The sequence below is a fragment of the Sycon ciliatum genome, chromosome 13, assembly GCF_964019385.1.
Source record: "Sycon ciliatum chromosome 13, ocSycCili1.1, whole genome shotgun sequence".
Taxonomy (NCBI): Eukaryota; Metazoa; Porifera; class Calcarea; order Leucosolenida; family Sycettidae; genus Sycon; species Sycon ciliatum.
In genome coordinates, this window is record NC_088655.1 from 21,538,195 (window position 1) to 21,560,514 (window position 22,320).

At 46.4% G+C, this 22,320-nt stretch overlaps 3 protein-coding genes across 3 annotated transcripts; all 3 read left to right on the forward strand.

Moving 5' to 3' along the window:
• The first annotated feature begins 213 nt into the window (after positions 1–213).
• On the forward strand, positions 214–2,213 carry LOC135829516 (uncharacterized). Its single transcript, XM_065341917.1, has one exon. It carries the CDS (start codon positions 314–316, stop codon positions 1,436–1,438), a length of 1,125 nt encoding a protein of 374 aa, XP_065197989.1. The 5' UTR covers positions 214–313; the 3' UTR covers positions 1,439–2,213.
• A 1,402-nt stretch (positions 2,214–3,615) lies between these two features.
• LOC135829411 (uncharacterized) lies at positions 3,616–6,261 on the forward strand. The gene is made up of 2 exons (XM_065341819.1): positions 3,616–4,869; positions 5,142–6,261. The coding sequence occupies exons 1-2, from the start codon at positions 3,748–3,750 to the stop codon at positions 5,148–5,150; spliced, it is 1,131 nt and encodes a 376-aa protein (XP_065197891.1). The 5' UTR covers positions 3,616–3,747; the 3' UTR covers positions 5,151–6,261.
• Positions 6,262–18,050: 11,789 nt separating this feature from the next.
• On the forward strand, positions 18,051–18,887 carry LOC135829269 (uncharacterized). Its single transcript, XM_065341672.1, has one exon. The coding sequence runs from the start codon at positions 18,051–18,053 to the stop codon at positions 18,885–18,887; it is 837 nt and encodes a 278-aa protein (XP_065197744.1).
• The last annotated feature ends 3,433 nt before the right edge of the window (positions 18,888–22,320 follow it).

Sequence of the window (22,320 nt, forward strand, 5' to 3'; positions counted from 1 at the left end):
GGTAGCCAGGTAGCGGTGGTCAGGGATTTGCTCACTCACATGAGAACAGCGCCACCAGAATCTGATGCATTGTGTTGGTATGATGGGAGCTGCGTTCCTCAGCTGCAGCAAGTGTATGCAGCTACGCAAGGTGTTCCTAGCAAATACTTCGCCAGTGACCTGTTTACGCTTCACTGACTCGTATGGAAGATATTTCGCGCGCACGCTTTGTCAACTCACCGCCAAAGTCCGTTGCATTGCCGACTCGCGGCTCTACCATCGCAAGGGACCCGCGCGTAGCTGCAGCACGACAGGTTTCTGCATACATTGTATAATGTCCAGCGCTTCTTCCCGAACGGGATCAGTTTGGCTCCGAAGGGCTGGAATCTCTTTGGAAAGCATGGCGGAGAGTGGAGCGGCGTTTGAATTCCGGAGGATAGTTCTCATCGGTAGAACAGGATCTGGAAAATCTACTCTGTGCAATGTCTTAGCAGGCGGCGAAGACATTCATTTCCACGAAGAAGATTCAGCAAAAAGTGTTACGCAACACGTGAAGTCTCAAAGGTTCCCGGTCAAGTATGGCGAAAAAACCTTGATTTTCGATCTGATAGACACAGTTGGCTTTGGAGATACTGAACTCTCAACGGAGAAAGTACTAGAGGAACTGGCAAACCTGGCCGTTGTGTGCAAGGGAGGTATACATCAAGTGATCTTTGTGACAAATAACCGGTTTACTGATGTGGAGCGGGAGTGCCTCGACTTGGTGCAGAGTGTTGTCTTCGCCAGGTCTATTCTGCCCTACATGTGTGTCGTCCGCACCCGTTGCGACGATTTCGAAGACGATGAAACTGTGGCTAGAATCAAGTCTGAAATGCAGGGACTGTCAGATATCTTGAAAGAAGTCGATCACTTCTTCCTAGTGAATAACCCGCCGTTTACTTCAAGAAGTACAACCAAGAAAAGGAGAACCAATACGTCGATAAGGCAAGCATCACGCAAGAAGATCCTCGCTCACCTCGTTGAGAATTGCACGGAAGTCTTCAATCCACCGAAACTAGTGGAAATCGTCGATACCATCGAAGATCACTTGATTCGTTACAAGAAGCTGGAAACAGAGTACAAAATGCAGGTAGAAAGGGAGGAAGCGCTAAAGGGTGCTCTCAAAGAAAGTCACCATCAGCTCAAAGAGCAGAGCGATCGTCATCATGACGAGAGGCAAGACCTGCAGAAGAAGCTAGATCACCAGCACCGCGAAAAGGAAGACCTCCAGAAGAAGCTAGATGACCAGGCCACCAAAATTCAATTCGTGGTGCACAGCACAATGGATCCTGCCGAGCTGCGTGAGACGATGTACAAGGATGCGCTGGTAAAGTACAACGATCTGACTTGGTTTGACCGACTGAAAACGTGGCGACCCCGACGGGCATATTTCATGAAGACGGAAGCGCTGAAGAAGTAAGCTATCAGCTTTCGTTTTGGCCACATCTCTTACCTTTACTTCCCATTAGCCACTAGATGTAGTGCCATGTTTTCCTTCTCTATTTAGTGCTGTAGAAACGGCGTTACCTGAAAAACGTCGCATGGAAATGTAGTGGAAAACTAATATAAATTATTGCATTACTCTGTTACGTTCACTGTCCACCCCAATGATACTATTCGTAGCTCCAACAGAACGCTACTGAACCTGTCTTCAGGGTGCCTGCTGTATACTTGTCTTAGTTCCCAAGTGTATCATGTAATAATTATAATTGTTTCAACATATCTTTGCTAAACAAGTTTACTTCGAAACGTTTCTACAAGCGGTTTGTCTTTGGTTGATTCAGTACGTCACAACACTGGCCGCCTATTGGCAATCCCACGGATCTCTTTTCTTTTCGCACGAGCAGTTTCACTGACTGTCAGCTCATTTTTGCACGTGTATCACGTTCTCCCCGTGTATTTATTTTGATGATTAAAATTATCAACGAGACTATAAACCAGTTTTCGTATAGACTTTCCGATAAATGTATTACATTTTGCACTGCTGTCATTCGCACCGTTTAGATTTGCGGCATGATGCAGCAGTCATTTACACTTTGCAAGTTTGTGGGTATATAAACCAATACTGATCCAGATTTACCCATTGCTGTTGTCTGATGATCACTTAGTGTTTGAAACTCGGAGTTAAAACACTTTTTTCCGTCCACGTATTGTTTGAACTAGCTCTGCCTCTCGGTATTGAGCACTCTCTTGGACAGCCTGGAACCTTTCTGTTTTAAAGTGCATTATCATTAACAGGAAAGGTGTCTGCTTGCAACCTTCCCACTGTCTCGTACAATTGATATAAGGTAGTGTGTATGGAGATTTTATTCTCACAGAAACACTAGACGAATTTGGTAAATGGACACATACTCGGGACTACCGATCAATTATTCAACCATTGGAATTCAGTTTCAAGATTATCTTTCCGTGCAACTCCCCATTGAGCTTACAGAGATGCAGTGTAAAGACTTTGAATAAGGTGTGCCATGTTATTATTACTGCACCGGGTGATATTAATTAAACAGGGTATCTGCACATTTTTTCCATTGCATGTCAATAAATGTGCGACTGTGTTGGACAACTTGATTATGTGCCTAGGCATAGCACAAATGCGCAGGTGCATGTACATGCACAATCAAGTTGTCCAACACATACACTTACTCCAAGTCTCTCTCTCTCTCTCCTCTTCGTCATCATCAGGCAATGCCCCATCTCATTTCGCTTCCTCTACATCACACATACATGTATATGAATTTCCATGTGCTATTATACAAGAATCTTATTTTGTTGTATTTGATGCTTGGTCTTGCCGCTGAACCCGAGACCCGTGGTCAGGGGAGGTATTCCGAAATTATCAGCACGCTGCTCCGGCTCCCCGCTGTAGTATCACGTCTTCCCTTTGTTTCTGTCTTCTCATTGCGTTGTGTGCTGGACTGTGCACAAAGGTATAAAGAGATAACACTTTTTTCTCTTTTCAGGCAGTTCACTTCCCCGACTGATCCTTTGAATTTGAGTTTAGTGCTCCCAATCATTTAAAAATAGAAATGATAAAAATTCAAAGCAGTGATTTCGCTTGCGAAAACGTTTGGTGACAGGGAAAGGTTATTCTGAAGTGTATTACTGATATCCATGTTGCCGGTTGGTGTGGTGTAGAGGAGGGGGGGGGGGAGTTAGGTTTTCACGAAACGCGTGAGATCAAAAACGGAACAACATGTTACCATCATCTCGGCAAGAGATTCATGACACCTGAACAAGTACCATACATTTTCTTCGTACATTGCAGTCATAAAGGACAGGAAAGCCGCTTCTAATCTATGGTGGCGTGTGCGCGCACCTATTGCACAGGTTGGTTTAAAACCCCTTGGTAGAACTTTGAGCTAGACGCAGTGGCACCTTGTGATCAATTTAGTTCCAGTTTCTGCGGTTTGGCACATCTGTGACATTTCTTTATGGAATGCACAGGTGCACAGGGCAAACCCACAACCTGCCAGTGGTCAGGCGGTGCCGCGAGAAAAATCTGCCAGTTCGACCAATGCGTACGTGATCGTAACGTAGAGCTGAGAACGTCACGAAATTATTTTTTCTTGAATTGGCACGAAGAGCTTTTCCCTGCATAGGCTGTCCTTGAAGATCCTAGTCTTGCTGAGGTACTATCTGTTCTTCGCTTGAGGAAGTCCTGAACGACTCTGATTTTGCATTCCACACGCTATCAGGACGAGATACTCCGACAATGCCAGTCTGTCTGTGATGGCAACCAGTAGCAAGAACTCCTCACCAGTCCCATCTCGTAAGCAGCTTGCCGTGCTCCTTGTAGGATGTGGTGGCGTTGGAAAATCCGCTTTTGCCAACTCACTGGCAGGCAACCCGAATTTGTTCACGGTGTCGGACAGAGTTGGGTCGAATCAATCTGAAACCAACCAGATAGAAACGTTCCCCATTCAAGTCCAGGACCAGCAGTTTGATCTAACGATCATTGAAGTCAGAAATGTTGCTGATTCTCACGAGCAAAACGCTGGTCATCTTGAGGAAGCTATCAAGGATTTCCCAAGCGGATTGGATCAGGTGTGTTTCGTCACTACAGGACGTTTCGATGACGCCACTATAGCCTGCTTCAAACTGCTTAAGGCTGTTTTCAAAGATGAGATTGTGTTCCATACCTGCTTTGTGAGAACACGAACTGAAGAAGTCACGGAGAAGCTCACTGAAGGCTTTAAGAAGGCAATCGGAGAGAAACTAGGCTTGCAAGACGTGAACATCTTCTTCGTTGACAACCCGAAACCAGTAGACTGTACTGGAGCTGAAAACCCTGACGCTAGCGCAATCTGCACTGAGCGTGATAGGTTTTTGGGCCACCTCGCTACGCAATGCGCTAAGCCCCCGTACAGTGTTCTGAATGCGAAAGAAGGTATGATGCAAAGAGTCAGGCCATATCTTAAGGTCCAGAAACTTACTGGGAGAATAACCGAGAAGGACGTGTCCGACAAGGAAAAACAAGTTGCCAAGCTGGATGAAGAATTGAAGTCGAGGAGTGCAGAGAAGCAAAGGGTGAAAAACCCACCGTCCTTAGTGGTGGAGAAAAAAACGCATACTACTAATGCTGAAGAAGCTACCGCTACCGGACATACAGACGAAAATCAGGTCGCTCTTCAATGGCAACAGCTTCGGGCTGAGTTCCAAGACGGGCTGGAAAACCTGCGGCAGATAGTATCGAAAATGGACAGCCTAGTGAAAGAAATGGCCCCAATGCAGCGACTCGAGGGAGTGGAGACGCTTCAAACTAAGCAACGACAGCCGCAAGTGACCGATCCCAAGACCCTAGACCGGGAGTCCACCCGTCAAGATCCAAATCAGAGCAGCCCCAACAGTCCGGTGGGTGAACTTAGTAGTAGGTGTTGCGTACTGTGTTGAATGATGAATGTGCTTGGTGATGTACTAACGTTATGTGCCGCTTACCGTGATCATGCATAGTTTCTGTGGATCAGCTCTACCCATTAAATCATGGGGCAGGGAGACTATCGCGACGGCCGATTTCAATTGATTTTACTTCTATTCTGTTTAGCCTACAGCATACACATGTTGCTTTCAATGTTCGTCTTCGCATATTAGAAACACCGTTTACTGTATTCCTTTTTTTCACGTAGGGTTCGTGAATTCGAGGGGTCTTCTCTGGCCGTAAGAGATGACGTTCAAAGTCCATTGGTTACCCTACACGGCAATCATCCTACCTGACATCGTGTACACCTCTATACTTCTCGCATACTGGATAAACAGCGTGTTCGTCTAGTGGCCACGCCGCCAGTCATCACACACACACACACACACACACACACACACACACACACACAAACACCACACACCCACTCAAGCACACACACACACACAAACCACACACGCACTCAAGCACACACACACACACATTCTCTCTCTCTCTCTCTCTCTCTCTCTCTCTCTCTTCTCTCTCTCTCTCTCTCTCTCTCTCTCTCTCTCTCTCTCTCTCTCTCTCTCTCTCTCTCTCTCTCTCTCTCTCTCTCTCTCTCTCTCTCTCTGCTTTTCTGTGCATAAGTAAATTTGCTCCTGAATTGTACACCCTGTTAAGTTGCAACCTTCCTCCTCCTTCCTACACCGCTTTCTTTAATTAACCCCATTGTCACATTCGCTTCCATGTAATTGGGCTTGTAGTCCGAGTGTACTTGCGAGTTCAAATACAAATATACATACATACATACATAGGACCACCTCTGGTGTTTCTTGCCGCACGTTTCTTGCTTAGACTATGGCCGCTCCATCGTCCTCGTGCTCCCTTCTCGGTATTAGTGTTGTACAAACCCTTCTTTTATTCTGTATCATTCTGCCCCTATATACTTTTATGCAAAGTGATCTGATGCTCATCATTCGCTGCCTTGTCACTGGACAGTTTTGTCCGTTTGGTTTTGCAAATTCAAATAGAGAAAACACTAACAAAAACAGCATGACCCATTGAACACTCCGCCGGTCAGATCCCTGTGCTGGAACGCGCTCAGTGCTAACTCCTGCACCTCATGCAAGGACGACACACCCTACGTTCAAGTATTAGTACTCATATTCACCAGCGCTTGTCTTGTCTGCCTGTATGTATTACCAGTTTCACCAATTACCTCCCGAAGGGTGCTCGTCGATGCTATCCAGCGCAGTATGATCACTTCGTGGCGTCTTGTTTGCTATCCAATGGTACCGTCACACTATAGTCCAAAGTGTCTATACAATACAGAACAATGAATGATGCATCGTATTTGTATGGCACTGCATTGTGTGCGGCTACTACAGGTAGCATTGCTGCGCTGCGGTCATTCCCCACTCATATCTGTGGATATGACTCGATAATAGGAAGTGTTTCTCGATGCCCAGGCGAACATTATCGTTCAGGGCAAATCACGTTCCGCGTATGCGAAGCTTGCCGACTATCATCTTGCCAACAAGGGCGGTAATATGCACGTGTCACTTGACTTACACACACACACAGGCTGAACTACAGTACTTGGATCTCCTCCGTGATTGCCTAATAGCACATTATGCATCAGTAGAGATGCAGCTGGTTGATTTGGGCAGAGAGTCAACGGATAGAAACACTTCTTTGTATCACTATTGATGCGCATTCCCATTATTCAATCGGGTGTCTAATATCTCTCGCAGTAGTGTAAGAGATGCTCGGCAATTGGAGACAACAACAATCAAATATTGATAGAATGGATTAGAATGGTGAAGAGGACAATCAGCATGCCTTCTTCTACTCTGTGTCTACCCACAGAGTAGAAGGACGCATGCTGATTGTGTCTGGTGTTATGAAAAATACGAATCGTCGTCTGCTTCCGCACAGCATGAGGTATGGTATGCCTTCACTACTCCTGGCATCTTTGTTCTGGCCCCGATGCAAACAGTCACGGACAACTCCGTGCCCCTGTCGTCACCTGATGCTGATGACATGCAGGCGAGTGCTGCCGTAGCTGCCAACCACATCATCTAGCCGCAGGCATCAAGCAGCCTGTGCCCGACCAGGAAAACGTCACTGTCGAGTATGCAGGGGTGTCAACATTCCTAGTAAGTAGTCCAAGGCCGTCACAGCTGTGACGGCCGGTTTTTTTTTTTTTTTTTTTTGGAGCACACTCCATGATCGCAGCTCAGCCCAAACGTGGCAAATAATGAAGAATCCTTGACCCGATCGTGGTTTATTGCAGAATCAAAACTGGCAGTCTTACATTGCACTCACAACACACTGAAATGGCATCAAATGCCTGGAAATGCTTGCGAATTGGCTTCAATTTTTGAAATTTTTCCCGTGGGAAGATAATGAAGAACCCATGTCCCCAATCGAAGCGTCTTCTTGGTTTGTTGCAGAATCAAAAAGTCTTTCATTGCAGTAACACTGAAATGGCAGCAAATGCCCGGAAATGCTTGCAATTGGCTTCAATTTTTGAAAATTTTCCTGGGGGACGACCCCCGGACCCCACCTTCCACGGCCGCCCCACCTCCAAAGTCGATGGGCCTGAGTACAAAAAAACCTCATGGTGCAGACGGCAGCTTTGCCTGCGTCCTCTGTCAACGTTCCTGAGGAAAAACTTCAAAAAAGGTCTGGAGCAAGTCCAGTCGCAACAACATTAAAAATAGACCGTCAACGAAGAGTATAATACTTCGAAGTAAATTGCACTGAGGCACACAGTTCACCGAGACAACGATTCCCACCTTTCCCACCATTGGTCCTGCCGTTTTGAAGATGCACCAGCAGAGCAAAGATATTGACAGTGTGAAGATTGCGAGTAGAACAATTTCAAATGTGGGTTCGTGCACCGCTGCATGCCGAGCTTAGTTACGACATGTGCATCGTGAAAGGACCGGGAGAGGAATTCGCGAAAAATGTTGGCAACCTAGCGGACGCAAAAGGGAACGCGCACTGGAGGGTGAATTACGTGATACTAGAGCTCTTTATTCCCCTGCGCTCGTTGTGCGTCAACGATGCCATTGCACGTCATCGCCTGCATCTTGTTCCTAGTGACTTTTCATGCTATTGAGATGATGCAGTGTTTATTTCCCAAATGTTCACCGACCCAGTTGCCTGGACCATGAAGTTGTGGAGTTGGCCATTGGCGCTATTGTTCGGATTTTTTCAGAGCCTGTATGCACAACCCTGCAGCAGTGAAAGGGTTAATTAAAGTTGTAAAAGACCTCAGATCGACCCACCTTTTACGTCACCCACGCGAACACCAAATCTTCTGCCTACTACAACAAATCCAACAGCTAGTGTGCCACCCAACCCAACAAATGACTGACCTGGCCGATCACCAACTCACTGCAGCAGAACATAATACTTTTTTATACATTCACCCGCCATGGACGTACATGTATTCAAAGAGCTCAACTCACAAGGACGGAGGGGGCTGCAGCGGGTTTTGTGGCCAATGGGCTGATTCGTGGGCTTTGTATTCCCAACCCTTCAATTCAGCCTCGCCCCCTCCCACCCCTTCCATGTGAACTCTTGCTCGGATACCAAAGAGGACTGACAAAGAGCTAGTTGTCGGGTAAACGTTCTGGCATTTCCAATATACAATGGAATTGCAATACCGCGCAGTGGATGCAATAGCATGCATGATATCTCCTTAGATTATTAACAGTGTTTCATGTGCTCTCAGGAAGTGTTTGTTCTTGTGGAACCCTCTCTGCCGATGCAGGCTTTGTGAAATATGACCCGTTTCTATTTCCCCATTTGCGTAAACACGCAATTCGTCTACCACTATCCGCTTCGAGATCAAATTGCATGGCTGGCTTGCTGATGGACGACAATGTGAAATTTATCTTGCTTTCAGCAACATCAAACAATTTTCACATCATTCATCAACCGACGAAAACGATTGTCAGACTGGTTGCGAGACGATTAATGTATTCCATCCATCATGGTGTAGAAGCGGCTACTTGTCCAAATGTTCCATTTCGAATGCCTGGACGTAGTGGTACGCTGCATTAAGTTGGACTAGATGCCCACATATTGAATGAATCCAATGGCCACAGGACCAACACACGGGTACATTTCAGAAATGGTTTGAATTACGGAATTGTGTGTAAGGTGTCAATCCGATACTGTCTGAACTGGGCGCTAATAAGAGAATTCAACCTAGTCCATACATGTGGCATGGAGATACTAAACTGAGAAACAACTTCGGACAAAATTGTTCTTAGCAACTTTGGCGTAAAGCGCATGCACAACGCGCGGCGCATGTTGTGCATGCTAATTGTTTGTGCATGTCGAGAAGAATCTCCCAAACGCACCTGCCACACATGTAGAAGACTTAAGTAGTACCTTCCTCAGAGATCAAACAGCCTACGAGGCCTCATGAGTGGAGGGATGAGCTTTATCGCAATGTCAGCTAGACCAAACGTTTTTGTCAAGCTAGCAAAATTTCACAAAAGTCACGAGTGCATCAATCTATTGACTACTTTGAGCAGAATGTGGTTTGGTCATGTTGCAAACGGACATACCTGGAGTAGAGAAACAAACTGCACGCAGGCCTTCCAAATCCAAGTTTGAAATTGAAATGTTGAAGCACCGGGTGTAACTGTTACACCTTCTTCTGCCTTCCTATCACTGCGCATCCACCACTCTGGCTCGCCTCACTGCCATCCAACGCCGTGGCCTTCACCTAATCGGTGATGGAGCCTACCTCCCTAGCTTGGACATCCGAAGAATGATTGGAGCACTCTGCTTTCTGTACAAGCTCCACTTTTCAACTGGCCCAGACATGCTTCTCACCCTCCTTCCGATCCACCCCGAGCGACCAACACATCACGCCATGGCCGACGCACACAAAAGCATCCCTCACACCACTTTCAGCGCACTTCCACTCTTCCGCCCAGAGCACGGAATGATGTCCTTCGGTCCTTCCCTGAAGCTGTTGTGGAGGTCTGGAACCAGCTCCCGCAGTGCGTTCTACTGAACCAGCTAACAAGGAAAGGACTGCAGACGTTCAAAGAAAAGGTCAATGCCCACTTGCGCCTTACCCACTGGGAGTGGGCAACGGACAGGCTATGAATCAAAGAAAAAAGACGAAAAAAAGCTCTAACTCTGTTCCCTCCTCCATTCACTTCGTTGACTCTCTGATAACTTTTTATTGTGCATACCTTTCCCCGTAATCCCCAGTTATCTACCTCCCTGCGTATTTTCTGTAATTTTTTTGTTTTTGTGGAGCGCTTGGGTTGCAATGAAGCCGAGACCCTATGGTCGGTCAAGCTGCCCCTGCCTCTCCCCCACTCCTGTCATTCCATATCACATACATGTATGTCTCATCGCTGCCTTGCTGCTTTGTGCCGTCAAATGGTGTGTGTTTTTTTGTAAAAATAAAATAAAACGAGAGAGCTTGGAGGCTCAGGGCCCTACGCTATGCTTTGTTGCCTTGATGACCTAGCCAAAAAAGCATAGGGATGTTATAAATTCTTTAAAAAAAAACCTTTTTTTTAAAGACATAACCTGGGATTCGAACCCGCACTATCGCGCGCCCTGCATGCATCCCCCGATACACTTCGCATACATACTAATTCTTCCAAGTTGTTTCACATTGTGATCTTGCATTTGAAAGCCCTATTTGAATATGCATTGTGGCCAGCCGTCTTTGATGGCACGGCACGGTAAGGGATATAGGTACGGGACAGGTACGATCGAGGGTAATACGACACCGTCTCCCGTACCGTACCGTACCATCAAACACAGCTGGCCACATACAGCTGCCCGCAATATTCAAATAGGGCTTTCAAACGCAAGATAATAGGGACCTTTCGCACCCCGCGTACGGATACGAAACGAATGCTGATTCGTCACGTGGGTTCGAGGATTCGTCAGAGTAGCTGCGGAGAACTCGTTTTCACGAATGGAAGCCTCTTCATTCGTGGCACGCTCCGAATCCGTCAGGTACACATTTATTTGGATAGGTACACATGTTTTGCAAGGTACACATTTTCCCTTGATTCCATGATCCATGCACGTGTGCGTGTAAAAACCCGTACGCCAAACTACCGGCGTCCGCGGCCGTGTTCGTAGTTGCCATGCACATTTGCATGACGACTTGCGAAACCTGAAATCTGTTTTCAACGAAACGATTACGAGCCGAATCAAACTTTCGTTTCGCATTCGTTTCGTAGCAAATGCGAAAGGTCCCTAATAACGTGAAGCAACTTGGAAGAATGGGTACGAATGCGAAGTGTATGGGGGAATGCATGTAGGGCGATAGTGCGGGTTCGAATCCCAGGACATGCCTGGATAAAATAGGAGAATTTAAAAATTTATAACATCCTATGCTTTTTTTGCCGTCAGATACGGATAGCGCCAGGCGTGACACAAACAAACAAACAAACAAACAAACAAACACACAAACAAATACCAAATTAAAGCTGTGTGGACCCTGGCTAGCGCAAGACGTTACTGAAGTAACGTCTTCTGCATAGCTACGGGAATAAAAAACAACTTGTGTGCGCCTATCAGTTGCACAGCTTGTGCACGCCTATCAGATGCACAGCTTGTGCACGCCTATCAGATGCACAGCTTGTGCAACTTCTAGCACTTACTATTCACGGCTACCTTTCGCTTTAGCAGCTGTTATTCTACTTACTGTATAAAACTGATTCTTAACTAATAAAGAGACGGATTAATCCTCAGCAGACTAAGTGAGACGTTTACATTGGTAGCAGAGGATGGTTACCTTCAGTTTGCACTGGCTCCTTCTGGCGCTTGTTGTCTTATCGTTCCTGGTACTCGGTTTACTAGGTTTCGCCGCTATTCGGGAGCTGCTGCGAGTTGCTAGGCTACTAGCCAACGATCCAACGCTAGCACTTATATAGTGCTGTCCAGACACAAACATCACCAGGAATACAAACTTACAGAGACGCTTCGTTTCCAGCGCGACAAACACATCGTGAACACCAGATAGCAGCGTGAGTCAGTGTTGAAGTCACAGCCACTATTTCGTACTGTTGTGCCCAGCGAGGGCTTGCGACTAACTGGTTTGGAGATGACAGCGTTGTGAATGGCCGAGGGTTGTCGACGTCTGTTCTCACCGTCCTCGAGCGACACTGACTGACGCTCCTATCTGGTGATACCGTACGAAGAAGACGTACGGGTTCTCATTTTCAAGTGACAAATATTATAACCTTCTCAAGCTCAACTGATGAGGGGGGGGGGGGAGGAACACTGTGCATTGAGCAAGAAAAGGTGCTTTCTTGCACGTTCGGCCAGTGGAAGGTGCAAAAGACTCCTTATGTGCTCTGGATGTCTGTACGGGTGCAGGTATAGTGAAGACGGAAATCTAAACTTTCAACACGGGTACTTTTCATAACAAAGATATTATTGGTGACATGACATACGTACATCTTTTTCCGGGAAATGGTTGGTGTCCTTAGTGAAACGACGATCGACTTGGTTCATTCTGCTATTGTAACATCCTTATCATGCTATCTGCTTGAAGTAAGAGAATATGCTTACTGCAGCCTATCTTACTCTTCGTTTGTTCTTTCTTGCGCACACGTTGCGATATTAACCCAACTGGTGACCATCACAAGAAAAGGTTCTTTCCAAACCTTTTTTGCGGACCTAACTTACCTGTTGCTGTGTGTTGGAAATAGTAACTGAGCAGTTTATTCTATTCATCGCTTTTAATATTGTCTCCGCGAATAGTATCTCATTCTCTCTGCTTATTTGGACTCAGATGGAGAGCCAAGGTTTAATTTATACAAAGAGAAAGACCAAGGAACTACAAGTTACGCTATACTGTCCACTAACACCACCAGTTACTAAACAATCAGCTCATGCGATAACATTGCACGACACTGACCGACGGTACTGACGTTCTACAACTAACTGGCTCACAGCTCTAGCACATCTTGGATGCGCACTCCAACAGCCTTCCAACTTGGAAGGTTCTAAGTTATAGATGTGCTAGAGCTGTTAGTTGTAGAACGTCAGTGCCGTCGGTCAGTGTCGTGCAATGTTATCACATGAGCTGATTGTTTAGTAACTGGTGGTGTTAGTGGACAGTATAGCGTAACTTGTAGTTCCTAGGTCTTTCTCTCTGCTTGTTATTCGAATTTAAATACCGGTAATGCCACAGGGACACAATATCCTCATCCCAAGACAGAACAGTGTTGCTCTTTTTGGTTTAATCTGTGCGACTTCTGTCGCCCAATTAGGACCACGGACATCTACATGTATACTAAACTTGAGGAGACTACTATGACAGCTTGGAGGGAGTAGTGTAGGAAAGGGAACAATACAGATTCCTTCTTTTATTAATTAATTAAATCGTTGTACCTTTTCCTTCCTGAAGTCGCAAGTCTGTAAAAAGGGAGTGAGTAATGGAAGATGGGGATGATCTCTACCGCAGCTCTGCTGACAAGAACGGCTCCTAAATGGTGATGGAGGATAGATCAAATCCACCAACCAGAGACCAAAGTCTGAAATCCCATTTGCCACATCCATGCCCCCCCCCCCTCCCCACGAACACGAGTTCCCAATTCACTGTGGGTCGCAGCACGGCTGGCAAAATCCTTCAGCTTCCAAGCAGGACTTGAGCTTGGTACCTCTCACGACAAGTGATCTCTGAATCATGGATCGCCACAGACGAAAATCAACTCAACCTTCACCTTGCCCGTACTACAGGATAGCAAACGCAGCGCTGAACATTGGAAGTATCACTATACTGTCAGCAGTGCAGTCGAGACGTCAGATGGCTGGTGGAAATACAGGGTACATTTGACGCCGACTAGCACCTGTGTACAGATGTTCAATTTCGGAGCAGAGAAATCAGACCCAACGAATAAAGTAGCACCGAACTCAAGTACGCAGTGTTTGCTGTGTGATGCTAAGACCACGACCGTAATCCCCTGTGCTACTATATATACAATGTCATCATGTTCTTCATTGTATAATTGCTCCGCGCAATCTGAGAATTTGCGCAATCTGAGAAGTTCCAAATTACGCGGATTGCGCACACAATCTGGGATGACACGATAATATTTTGTGGCACGAGACCAGGCACGGTAAATCAGCGTGCCTGAGCTTCTGCTAGACTTCTGGGAGCACAAGCGGTATACCGGTACCCAAGTAAATTGTGGTGCAAAATTCACGTGCGCCGTTCGTGCAATCTGTGGATTTCTCTCAAAACCTGAAAGGCACTGCGAATTCATGCGGAGCGCAGTCTGTAGGTGCAATGTGTGGATATCGTTGAAAATCGTGAAGAGCACAGCGAATCCGTGTGGCGGAAATCTGTGCTCCTCATTTTTTTTGTTTTTCAGTGAAATCGGGTAACAGATTGCAAAAAAAAACAGATTGCCCCCTCACGGATTCGCTATTCTCTTCATGTTTTTTCAAAGAAATCCACAGATGCGCACACAGATAGAGCCCCACACGGATTCGCTGTACTCTGCATGTTCTTTACAGGGAAAATAATGATGATTAATCGGGCCATAGATAGCATACGAATGGAGTCGCTGTGCCCTTCAGGTTTTGAGGGAAATCCACAGATTGCACGAACAACATACTGGAATTTTGCACCACACAAACTTGGGTGTGCTCCCAGGCCAGAAGTCTCGCAGAAGCTCAGGTACGCGGTTTTATCGTGCCTGGTCTTGTGCAACAAACGTTTCAGCGTCCCCAGAATGCGCCTGGGCTCAGATCGCGCTGAGCTGCCTGCACAATCAGATTGTGCGGGCAGCTCAGCGCAATCTGAGCCCAGGCGCTGTAGATTGCGAAGCCAATCTGGAATTCTCAGATTGCGCGGAACATAATATTTATTATAATCATTGTATAATGAAGTCTGATTTCTCTGGCCGGGACGGTACCATGGTCCGACGGCGTATGTGTGCTGATTGTAGATCATTGCGTTCCCGTTCAATCCAAAGCGGTCCTGCTGTGTAGTGCCTTTGAGGTCACGTGTCAAGTAGTTGCCCGTCTCCGCTTGGAATGCATTTTTTTCTTTACTTTGTTTTACTTCGCAAAATCCAGACTGGAATTTCTTCCCAATGACAAGGTAGCGAAGAGGGAAGAAAAAAGAAGAGAGGGAGAGAAAAAAATATGTATGCACTGGAAATGATAGTCAGCTGGAGATCAATGGTAGGGATCCATAGTCTAACATGGCATTTGCTCCTGTTGCATGTATTTACAAGTAGCAATGAATACATCAGGCACAGTCAATGAGCAATTGCGTACAGTACTGCTGCAGCTTTGAAAGTCTCCAGCGTTGTGCTGGAGCGGACGTCTCCAGGTAATCTGTTCCATTTACCTGTAGCGTTGAAGGTATGCCTCGACTTGCCAGCGTTTGTTCTTGCGACTGGAAGACTGAGTCCGTCCTGCTGCTGAAGGCGGGTTTCTCTGGTCATTTGTGGAGTCATTATTTCTGTGACGGACTGCAATGGCTCACCGTGTAGGCTCTTCCACACAAGAGCTAAGGTGTTCTGGTGGAAGTGCTCTGACACCTGGAAAACTCCCAGCCGGGTCAGCAAAGGTTCGCCGAGTGTCGCATGGGCACACCGTAGACAGTGCGGACTGCTCGATTCAGCAGAACATGCAGCCTCCTCCTCTCAGCACTCGACAGTGAGCCACTGAAAGAGAGCGAGGCGTATGGCGTCTGGCAGTAGTAGTACTACGGAGGTCACGTACCGTGCCCTTGCAGCTTCACTGAGGCTCCAGCGGCGTGCGCGCAAGAGTGCTCCGATCTTCTGAGCCATCTTGGCTGGCACTTTATCAATGTCCTCCTTGAATGTCAAAGTGTTGTCCACGGTCACTCCGAGATACTTGACTGAGGAGGCTTCTGGGAGGGGTGTTTTGTCGCAGGTGACTTTGATCGGTGGTTTTGGCTGTTTGCTTCCGGCATACACTGCTAGGAGATGACTCTTTGTCTCATTCAGAATGAGGCCACGTTGACGTAGCCAGTCATTGAGCTTTGTGCCTGCTGTGGAGAGGTTAGCTGAGATGACATCCGTTTGCATAATCGGGCATCACGGTATTAGCTGCGCAAGATATCCGTACCTGCAGCAGGACATTAGCACTGCTAGCTGTACACCAAATCAAAAACTTTACTGTTGTGCATGCGCCTAGCACGTGACGTGAACCAATTCCTGATATCCAGGAATGACAACCTTCTTGAGAGGAAAAGTTAGTTGAAGTTCCAGACAGTTGTGCATGGGTCAACGTCATGCTAACAGAACGGTCACAACGCTATCATGTGCCCGTAGCCAGGTAGCGGTGGTCAGGGATTTGCTCACTCACATGAGAACAGCGCCACCAGAATCTGATGCATTGTGTTGGTATGATGTGAGCTGCGTTCCTCAGCTGCAGCAAGTGTATGCAGCTACGCAAGGTGTTCCTAGCACATACTTCGCCAGTAACCTGTTTACGCTTCACTGGCTCGTATAGAAGATATTTTGCGCGTACGCTTTGTCAACGCACCGCCAAAGTCCGTTGAATTGCCGACTCGCGGCTCTACCATCGCAAGGGACCCCCGCGTAGCTGCAGCACGACAGGTTGCTGCATAGTATGATACATTGTATAATGTCCAGCGCTTCTTTCCGAACGGGATCAGTTTGGCTCCGAAGGGCTGGAATATCTTTGGAAAGCATGGCGGAGAGTGGAACGTCGTGTGAACTCCGGAGGATAGTTCTCATCGGTAGGACGGGATACGGCAAATCTACTCTGTGCAATGTCTTAGCAGACGGCGAAGAAATTCATTTCCAAGAGGAGTTTTCAGGCCAAAAACAAAGCTAGGTATGAATAGAATAAACAACTCTGTCTTGTGTTAATGGGAATATAAACACTGCCTATAAAAACCTCGGCTACGCCTCGGTTTTTATAGCGGTTTTATATTCTAATAAACACTGCGACATCGGTGTTTATTCTATACTTACATCTACCTTAATATACACCCCATTCATCACCCAGAGCCTCAGCCAGTGTATATTCTCTCTATTTTCTAGGAAAAAATGAATATTGGCAATATACACCACTGTGGAGAAATAAATACTGTTAATAATACACCATAGGAGAGAAATGAATACTGTTAATAATTATAATTCTTATAGCAAGCAGACCGAGGTAGGTATAAATCGGATATACCTTTCGCTAGAGTGTATATGTATATGGAAAACATACACCATCAAACAAACCTCAGCCTTCGTCCTCGGTTTGTATTTGGTGCATATTTCCATACACGCTCCAGCTCAGGGTATATCCTATACATATACAGCACTAAGGGAGGGCAGGCATGCCAAAGACTGTGGGTGCATATGGAGTGAGGTGAAAATCACGTATACGACATATCGACAGTGGGGCTGAGTGCGTTGTTCTCAATACCCTTCCAGGAACTAGCGATTATGTTGTACATTCATGTGCGAGTACAGTTAAAAAATTCATTCTGTCCTTGTCAATACAGCCCGTGCACGGTGCACCCTTCGCAGCGCTAGCAAAGTGTCAGTTTCGTTGTCAACAATTGACAGCTAGCACCTGACGTCGTGCTTTGGGTGTACACAGAAATAGGATAAAAATTCACAGACAATGATTTGCGGTGGAGAAAGGAATGCTCCATTTTCCTTGTCTGTAGTAACGTTACTACAAAATTCTTAGAGAATCGATGCAAATGTCTCATGCTACTCTGCTGAAACCTGTGGCCAATATTCATACAGCAGCATGCAACATGCACTTACAAACATTTTCACAGCTAAACTCGTCCCAAATGGAACGTTTTCTCGGCAGAGTCTCTGTTGAGTGCCAGTGCCAGGCGGTGATCGTCATTCAAAGTCGCTTTGCCCCTGCACTTCTAGCCTTGTTACCGCAGACACTGCAACTCATGCAGACGATCGCTATGCACACAGCATCGCCGCACGGGGCATGACCATGCCATGCATACTGTAAGAGTGCAGCAGCATTCACCGCGGATGCGGTATAAGATGAAGAACATGCGCAAAGATCGTCGTTCAACAGTCTTTTTAAAACATCTAATCCTTTCGTACAGACTAGTTTCGCTGCCAAGATAGACCAATTGGCAGTGACAATGGCCGATTGTGATAGCACCATGGTAAGCCTGTACGAAGAAGGACCTGATCCTATGCCGGATGACCAGCCCGATCGTGTTGTTGTTCTTATCGGTAGAACAGGAGCGGGAAAATCCACCATGGCGAACGTGCTGGCAGGTAAAGAGAATCTTTTCGATGAGTCTTCGAGAGCTATCTCCAAGACGATCGGAACGCCGATCAAGCTGGTTGCGGTTCATTTTGCAGGCACTCGCTATGTGCTGAAGATCGTTGACACAATTAGCATCGGCGCTACAATGCTAAATCCTGTTGACGTCCTCAATCAGCTTGCTCGCATTGCGAACAACTGTACCGGAGGAATAAATCAAGTGCTGTTTGTCACATCCTCTCGCTTCACGAAGGAGGAGGAGGATGCTTTCCACATGATGAAGAGCATTATATTCCAGCCTGAAGTGCTGGCCTACACCAGTGTTATTCGTACCAACTGCGTTGAGCATGATGAACCCGCAGCGGATTTCAGGGTGAGAACAGACTTGGAGCAGCAATCGCCCGTCATGAAGCACGTTCATAAGTTTCTCTTAGTCGACAATCCTCCCACCGAAAGGGGAATAACCCGTCAAAAAGCAATGGAAGATAGGTGCCGATCTCGCCAGCGAGTTCTTGGACATCTCATATTAAACTGCAGAGAGATATATTTTCCAGACAGTCTGCATCGCGTACAAGAGAGAATCAAGGGCATGATGTACGAGGAAACGAAACTTCAACGGGAGCTAGAAGCAACCAAGAAGGAGCAAGCAGCATTGCTGAAGGAGCTGGCCAGCATTCAACGGACCATGGATACCCGGAGCAGACCATGAAAACGGAGTAAGCTCAGATGAAGATGCAACTCGAACAAATGCAACGGTTAAGCGGCCTCTAACAAAATCATAGCGGATCAGTTTTAAAGGCAGAACAAGGAGTGTATGGCTGGGGGCTATCATCAATGGAGGAGGCTGAAACGGAAGACAGAAATTTAAAGCGTTCGTGGCTCAGTAAGTTTACTAGAGACTTGTAACGGCCACTGTATTATGTTTTTGTGGAACGATTAGCTATGCTTGTATTGGGTATTTTCATTTTTTCTACGTCTTTTTATCGATTGTGTTCGGCATCAACAGTTCTTCCTGAAGCAATATGTGCAAGTAATGTGTTCCCCTCAGCTAGATCTTATGTGTTCCACCTTCTTCCAACTGTTTTACATTGTTTTAGCCTATTTGGTATACGTGTACATGTATGCATTTAAGATTATGCATGGTACAGTGTAGTACCCGCATGAGGGCTTCAGTAGAAAACCAATACGCAAAGTAGACATCCCTTGCTGATTCCTAAGCACATTCGCGATCCATTTCTTTATAGTGTGCTGCATCACTTAATATTTCGAATACATCAGTTCTATTGAGCTCCACGTGGGAGCAAGCAGGTTTGTCGATAAAATTTAGTTCCGAATTAGTTCCCTTCAGTTGTTATGGTTAAAATTTACTGGTATTGCAATGTAATTAGAAGAGGGTTTGTCAACTGACAACCGCTCTATTTAGTTGCTACTCACTCTTGGCGCATGCGCTGGATGAAAATTCTTATATTAGTGATGTCGAAACAATTATTGGAATGTAGTGTGCTGTGTTCAACTTTTGTTGAGGCTCACGAATTGGCATGATGTAATGAACAGGATTGTGGGAAGTCTCAAAAGGCCCATACCGCGTACAAAATGGATGGAGGGTGAAGACGGAAGTGTTGAAAAGAGCGGACAGATAATTAAAATGGAAGGTGGAAAGAGGGTACTCGAAGGCATCGCACGCCCTAAATACGTGTCGAATAATCGAATTGCTGTTGTTGTGAAAGCCTTAGGGCGCGTTTGGGCACGCATGAACGAGTCAGAACATTACTAGGGACACTTTACACTTTACACTGAAGCTCGGCTTCCAGCGCAATAACACTGAACTGGGTCACGATGATGTGGCTTGAAGGCAAGCGAAATAACCATGCAGGAACGTAACTAATGTGAATGAGGCAGAACTAGAGTGGAGCAAGGTATTGATATTGTAAGATGAGTTCACAAAGGACGAAACAGCATGTTGTCAGGAGATTGCGCAAGATATCGTCTGTATGCATCAGTGAGTAGTACCATGTATGGTATTACCCCCGTTTCAAACACAAAATAATCTACTCCGCAGAGCGCTCCCTGGCTAATTGTTTCATTCATTGAAGAGGACGTCGAGCGCCGAAAAACGACCTGTATGCACTGAACGATTCGGTGGTGCTCCCGCACTAATGTCCCAATCTAACTTTCAGTTACTCAGCATTCTTCCCAGGTGAGATTTCGTGCAAGTCTGTTTAAACCAACGTTCTTCCATGGCTTGGCCACAGGCGATCAGTTTCCAGAACTTGACTCGAGTTCGACCCGAATAACTAGAAAAATGAATATTGGTCATATACACCGCTGTGGAGAAATAAAGACTGATAATATACACCATGGGAGTGAAATTAATACCGTTAATATAATACTCCTTTTAGCAAGCAGACTGAGGTAGGTATAAATCGGATATACCCTTCGCTGGAGTGTATATGTATTTGGAAAATATACACCATCAAACAAACCTCAGCCTTCGTCCTCGGTTTGTATTTGGTGTATATTTCCATACACACTCCTGCTCAGGGTATATCTTATATATATATATACTCAATCTGCGGACAGAACTGTTTCGTCCTTTGTGGACTCGTCAGCGCAGCACAGAGGAAATGAGGCCGAACCTGATAGCAATGGAAATAAAAATTTCCAATCAGGCCCGAACGTACCTTGCCAGAGTGCTCAAACTGACAAGTCAGTGAGCTCTGCATAACGCAAACAGCAAAGGCACTACCCCACGCAAGAGTGCTCAACTGCTACAAGAGCAGGAGCGAAATACTCAATCTGCGGACAGAACTGTTTCGTCCTTTGTGGACTCGTCAGCGCAGCACAGAGGAAATGAGGCCGAACCTGATAGCAATGGAAATAAAAATTTCCAATCAGGCCCGAACGTACCTTGCCAGAGTGCTCAAACTGACAAGTCAGTGAGCTCTGCATAACGCAAACAGCAAAGGCACTACCCCACGCAAGAGTGCTCAACTGCTACAAGAGCAGGAGCGAAATACTCAATCTGCGGACAGAACTGTTTCGTCCTTTGTGGACTCGTCAGCGCAGCACAGAGGAAATGAGGCCGAACCTGATAGCAATGGAAATAAAAATTTCCAATCAGGCCCGAACGTACCTTGCCAGAGTGCTCAAACTGACAAGTCAGTGAGCTCTGCATAACGCAAACAGCAAAGGCACTACCCCACGCAAGAGTGCTCAACTGCTACAAGAGCAGGAGCGAAATACTCAATCTGCGGACAGAACTGTTTCGTCCTTTGTGGACTCGTCAGCGCAGCACAGAGGAAATGAGGCCGAACCTGATAGCAATGGAAATAAAAATTTCCAATCAGGCCCGAACGTACCTTGCCAGAGTGCTCAAACTGAAAAGTCAGTGAGCTCTGCATAACGCAAACAGCAAAGGCACTACCCCACGCAAGAGTGCTCAACTGCTACAAGAGCAGGAGCGAAATACTCAATCTGCGGACAGAACTGTTTCGTCCTTTGTGGACTCGTCAGCGCAGCACAGAGGAAATGAGGCCGAACCTGATAGCAATGGAAATAAAAATTTCCAATCAGGCCCGAACGTACCTTGCCAGAGTGCTCAAACTGACAAGTCAGTGAGCTCTGCATAACGCAAACAGCAAAGGCACTACCCCACGCAAGAGTGCTCAACTGCTACAAGAGCAGGAGCGAAATACTCAATCTGCGGACAGAACTGTTTCGTCCTTTGTGGACTCGTCAGCGCAGCACAGAGGAAATGAGGCCGAACCTGATAGCAATGGAAATAAAAATTTCCAATCAGGCCCGAACGTACCTTGCCAGAGTGCTCAAACTGACAAGTCAGTGAGCTCTGCATAACGCAAACAGCAAAGGCACTACCCCACGCAAGAGTGCTCAACTGCTACAAGAGCAGGAGCGAAATACTCAATCTGCGGACAGAACTGTTTCGTCCTTTGTGGACTCGTCAGCGCAGCACAGAGGAAATGAGGCCGAACCTGATAGCAATGGAAATAAAAATTTCCAATCAGGCCCGAACGTACCTTGCCAGAGTGCTCAAACTGACAAGTCAGTGAGCTCTGCATAACGCAAACAGCAAAGGCACTACCCCACGCAAGAGTGCTCAACTGCTACAAGAGCAGGAGCGA

Coding starts and splice junctions, on each gene's coding strand:
- LOC135829516 (XM_065341917.1), top strand. CDS start 314: ATGTCCAGCGCTTCTTCCCGAACGGGATCAGTTTGGCTCCGAAGGGCT.
- LOC135829411 (XM_065341819.1), top strand. CDS start 3,748: ATGGCAACCAGTAGCAAGAACTCCTCACCAGTCCCATCTCGTAAGCAG.
- LOC135829269 (XM_065341672.1), top strand. CDS start 18,051: ATGGCCGATTGTGATAGCACCATGGTAAGCCTGTACGAAGAAGGACCT.